This window comes from Nicotiana tomentosiformis, chromosome 9 (genome assembly GCF_000390325.3).
Source record: "Nicotiana tomentosiformis chromosome 9, ASM39032v3, whole genome shotgun sequence".
In the NCBI taxonomy this organism is placed as follows: domain Eukaryota; kingdom Viridiplantae; phylum Streptophyta; class Magnoliopsida; order Solanales; family Solanaceae; genus Nicotiana; species Nicotiana tomentosiformis.
Genome location: NC_090820.1, coordinates 112,665,925 through 112,670,622, shown reverse-complemented (window position 1 = coordinate 112,670,622; position 4,698 = coordinate 112,665,925). Strand labels below are relative to the sequence as shown.

The window sequence follows — 4,698 nt, the reverse complement described above, 5'->3', positions numbered from 1 at the left end:
TACTTAAAATACTACTTACTTTTAGTACACCTTATACACCTTACTATCATGGCCATATGGTACCTTGTATGGTACTAGTCCATAAATACCAGGTATTTTAGCTTGGGCCGTATTTTATCCCAGCATGTCAAACTTTGACGAAAATTTATTTTCTTAGATTTTCTTACCCTCTCACGTTTACGAATTTACTCATCACTTGTTTCAAATAACGTAATACTTATAATCCCAAAATAATCTCATTCCTGAGATTACGTCGATTAACTTACGATAAAACTTTTAACGTACAAAAATGCGTGATGTGACATCTCATTTTCGAGCTTTTATCAATTTATTTATGGCATACTCTCACGTACAAAAATATGGGGTGTAACACTCGTATCTTTGGTAATTCGAACGAGATGCCTTCCATATACTTAAATCAATTTTCATGTGTGTACGTGTGGGCAAAGATGCGGTTTTGAGTCCCTCATCCGTCGAGGAAGAGGCTTCGGCCTCTGATCCAAAGCCGATGAAGGATAATAAGAGAAAAAGGTCCTCCTCCTCCAAAGATCCAAAACTGAAGACGAGGATGGCTCGTAAGCCGAGGAACAATACCATTCCTTTGAGCGTAGAATCAGTTCTGCGTCTAAGGGATGAAGAAGAAGAAAAAAAACGACGGGTCTGTGCTGGTGGCTCGAATGAAGAAAACCATCGATGCCCCAAAGGCAGCTAAATCGATGGTGATTTATAAAGCTCCGCCTTAGACTGAGGAGATATGGGAGGAAGATTCGGGCAGAGTCCCCAAATCATTAGAGATCGTAGATGCTTCCCACCGAAGTCAACAAACAGTGGGTATATAGGAAGGGCCCGGTCCTGAAGCTCTCCGAACTGAGGAGAGTGCCCCAAGCGAGTCGCTTGGTGCAATAGTAATCGGAGACTCGCCCACTCTCCCTGCCTTTTCCAAAGGGGCGATTCGGGAAGCCCAAGCATTGGGGGCCCTCGAGATGAGCCAATCTTATGAAGGGGAGGACCCCTTCTGTGATTTGTTTACTAGGGTCGAGGACGCTGCTGGCCCTAGTGATGTGTCGGGCCTTTTCTGCGAAGTGCAGCAAGCTCTGAATCGGGTAAGCTTTAACTCTCTTCGTTGATATTATTTTTATGTTTGATAATCTTTTCTAACTTTTTTTCTTCTTCCTTCATAGGCCGCAGTAGTTCATCGAGAAGCATGTTCTCGGTCTCGAGCTGAGCTGCGTCGATACGAGGCCGACCTTCAATGGGTCATGGAGGAGAGGAACACCCTTAAACTCCTCTTAGGGAAAATGGGAGAGGAAATCAAAGACCTCCGAGCTGAGTTGGCCAAGACTCACCAAGATCAGACCGATCTGTCCGAGCAGGTAATGATACTATTAAAAGCCTATGGGCTCGATATCGGAACGAAGGCTAATTTTTCGGTCTCACAGCTGCAGCAGAAACTTGAGATGATCAGGAAACTCTGTGAGGAGGTCGATGTGATAAAGGCGGAGTCCTTGAAGTGGAAAGAAAGCATGGACCGCTTTGCTGCAGAAAAAGAGGCTGCTCGAGCTCAATTATCATCAGCCGAAAACCAACTCCAGAGCATGAAGGGGAAAAGCTCGGTTCAAGCAAGAAGAATAGAGGAGCTCGATGCTCGGTTGGCCTCCGAACTTGCCAAGGCCAAATCTGATGCCGAAAAGGCAAAGGTCGATGCGGATGCATTCGTGGCTGTCTATCGGGCCGATGCTGAAGCTTTTCAGGTACAAGAAAGAGAGGCAGCCGAGATCGCCAACACTTGAGCACATTGGGTTGCTGAACTTGCTAAGTGCCAATCTCGGAGGGAGACCCTTAAGGAGATCCATGCTCGAGGTTTCGATCTCTCCGAAGAGATAAAAAGGGCTAAAGATCTCAAAGCCGATGTTGAACCCTTAGCTTCCGATGATGGTGATGGTGATACTGATGATGATGGTGATGATGGGAGCAAGAGTGGGTCCGAGAGCGGTGAGGAGCCCGATGTAGGAGAGACTGCCCTCGTAGATAACCAAGAAACATAGCCCTTAGTTTTCATTTTGGTTTTTTGTGTAGGGTCTTGTTCGGACATTGTAAACATTCTTGTATATATATAAAGATCTTTTCTTTTCCTGAAAAGATCTTTATATATATACAAGAATATATATATATATATATATATATATGCTGAAAAGATCTTTTCCTGCCTTGAGAAGATTTTGTTTCATTCATGCCTTATGAAGGTTTTCATAAGGCTTTAGGCAATTTGATCGAATTTGGATCTTGTAGCCTTTATAACCGAGTGAGTGCTTGCTCAAACTCGAAATAAGGTAGCCCATAGGCTTAGTAGTCGAGTTGAGTGATTGTTTGAACCTGAAGTAATGTAGCCCGTAGACTTAACGGTCGAGTGAGTGCTTGCTCAAACTCGAAATAAGAGTAGCCCGTAAGCTTAGTAGTCGAGTGAATGATTCGAACTCGAGGTAATGTAGCCCGTAGGCCTAATGGTCGAGTGAGTGTTTTCTCGAACTCTAAATAATAGTAGCTCGTAGGCTTAGTATTCGAGTGAGTGATTCGAACTTGAAGTAATATATCATGTAGGCTTAATGGTCGAGTGAGTGATTTCTCAAACTCGAGATGATGTAACCCGTAGGCTTATTAGTCGAGTGAGTGATTCGAACTCGAAGTAATGTAGCCCGTAGGCTTAATGGTCGAGTGAGTGATTTCTCAAACTCGAGATGATGTAACCCATAGGCTTATTAGTCGAGTGAGTGATTCAAACTCGAAGTAATGTAGCCCGTAGGCTTAATGGTCGAGTGGGTGATTTCTCAAACTCGAGATGATGTAGCCCGTAGGCTTATTAGTCGAGTGAGAGATTCGAACTCGAAGTAATGTAGCTCGTAGGCTTAATGGTCGAGTGAGTGTTTTCTCGAACTCGAAATAAGAGTAGCACATAGGCTTAGTAGTCGAGTGAGTGATTCCAACTCGAGGTAATGTAGCCCGTGGTCTTATTAGTCGAGTTAGTGATTCAAACGCGAGGTAATGTAGCCCGTAGGCTTAATGGTCAAGTGAGTGTTTGCTCGAACTCAAAATAAGAGTAGCCTGTAGGCTTAGTAGTCGAGCGAGTGATTCAAACTCGAGGTAATGTAGCCCGTAGGCTTAATGGTCGAGTGAGTGTTTGCTCGAACTCGAAATAAGATTAGCCCGTAGGCTTAGTAGTCGAGTGAGTGATTTGAACTCGAGGTAATGTAGCCCATAGGCTTAATGGTCGAGTGACAGTCCCCGATTTGTGGGGTAATCATCGGCCCTTGAGCCTTTTTGCGTAATAGATCATGAAATAGAGGACGACACGAGATATGGGCAAAAGAGTTTCTTTCCATGTTGTTATACAAGTGTTTATATTTTATACCAGGGATCGAGCATGGTTTGTTTTGACCATTTGGCTCTTACAATTTTTCCTATCGGAACCCTGTTGTTATGAAGTAACTTTCTTGCATCGAACTTGATATATTTGAGGGTAATGTCCCACCAGTATTCGAGGTTGATTGTAAAGAGGCCTCGGATACTGTTAAATCGTTCTAAGTTAGCACGATCAATGGTTGCCTCATTAAAAACCTTGCCGAAAAACCTATTTGGGATAAAACCGGTCTAAGGAAAAAAGAGTGCAACACGTGCTTTCAGACCTAAGGCTTCGTGTTGAATGATCCATCCTTATTCTTTGATTGAACTCCTGCAAGGGTTAGTTTCGAAATATAAACGAATATGGGAGGGTCGTACCTTAGCAGTAGTATCGTTTTAGGTGTGACACGTTCCAATTGCTTGGTAGTTATTCGCCGTTTATAATACCGAGTTTGTAGGATCCTTTACCGATGTTTTCGAGTACTTGATACGGTCCTTCCCAGTTTGGACCCAGTTTTTCTTCGTTTGGATTACGGGTGCTGAGGGTGACTTTCCTTAGCACTAAGTCCTCGACTTCGTAGCCATATACTAAAGAGAATGGGGTTGCCCACGTACTGGATTTTGATGTTTTTCAATATGCCCAAAGAACTTCGGGCAGGATTTCTCTCCATTTTCCCTTAGAGTCGTTCAACCTTTTCTTTAGGTTTTGAATGATAGTCTTATTCGTTGATTCGGACTATCCGTTCCCACTAGGGTAATACGATGTCGATATTATCCTTTTTATTTTGTGGTCTTCCAGGAATTTCGTCACTTTGTTGCCGATAAATTGTTTCCCATTGTCACACACTATTTCGGCGAATCTCAAATCGACATACGATATGATCCCAGATGAAGTCTATAACCTCTTTCTCTATCACTTTCTCGAACGCATGTGCTTCAACCCATTTAGATAAATAGTCAGTCATAAATAAAATGAACTTAGCTTTACCTGGGGTCGATGGCAGAGGGCCGACGATGTCCATTCCCCATTTCATGAATGGCCATGGAGATAGAACTGAGTGAAGTTATTCTCCGGGCTGATGGATCATCGGTGCAAACTTTTGACATTTGTCACATTTTCGAACAAACTCCTTTGCATCTTTGTCCATATCGATCCAATAATATCCTGCTCTGATTATTTTTCGGACTAATGAATCGGCAGCGGAATGATTTCTACAAGTACCCTCGTGAATCTCATGTAGGATGTAGTCGGTGTCTCCTGGACCTAAACATACTGCCAATGGTGCATCGCATGTCCTTCGG

At 43.4% G+C, this 4,698-nt stretch overlaps 1 protein-coding gene across 1 annotated transcript; it reads left to right on the top strand.

Moving 5' to 3' along the window:
- Nucleotides 1–427: 427 nt before the first annotated feature.
- Nucleotides 428–2,045, top strand: LOC138899376 (uncharacterized). Its single transcript, XM_070185542.1, has 3 exons — nucleotides 428–658; nucleotides 1,182–1,751; nucleotides 1,818–2,045. Exons 1-3 carry the CDS (start codon nucleotides 428–430, stop codon nucleotides 2,043–2,045), a joined length of 1,029 nt encoding a protein of 342 aa, XP_070041643.1.
- The last annotated feature ends 2,653 nt before the right edge of the window (nucleotides 2,046–4,698 follow it).

Excerpts from the sequence above, each read along its gene's own strand:
- LOC138899376 (XM_070185542.1), top strand. The coding sequence starts at position 428 with ATGTGTGTACGTGTGGGCAAAGATGCGGTTTTGAGTCCCTCATCCGTC. Across the intron at positions 659-1,181 it reads AAGAAGAAAAAAAACGACGG|GCCGCAGTAGTTCATCGAGA; the intron begins GTCTGTGCTGGT and ends CTTCCTTCATAG. Across the intron at positions 1,752-1,817 it reads CCGATGCTGAAGCTTTTCAG|TGCCAATCTCGGAGGGAGAC; the intron begins GTACAAGAAAGA and ends GAACTTGCTAAG.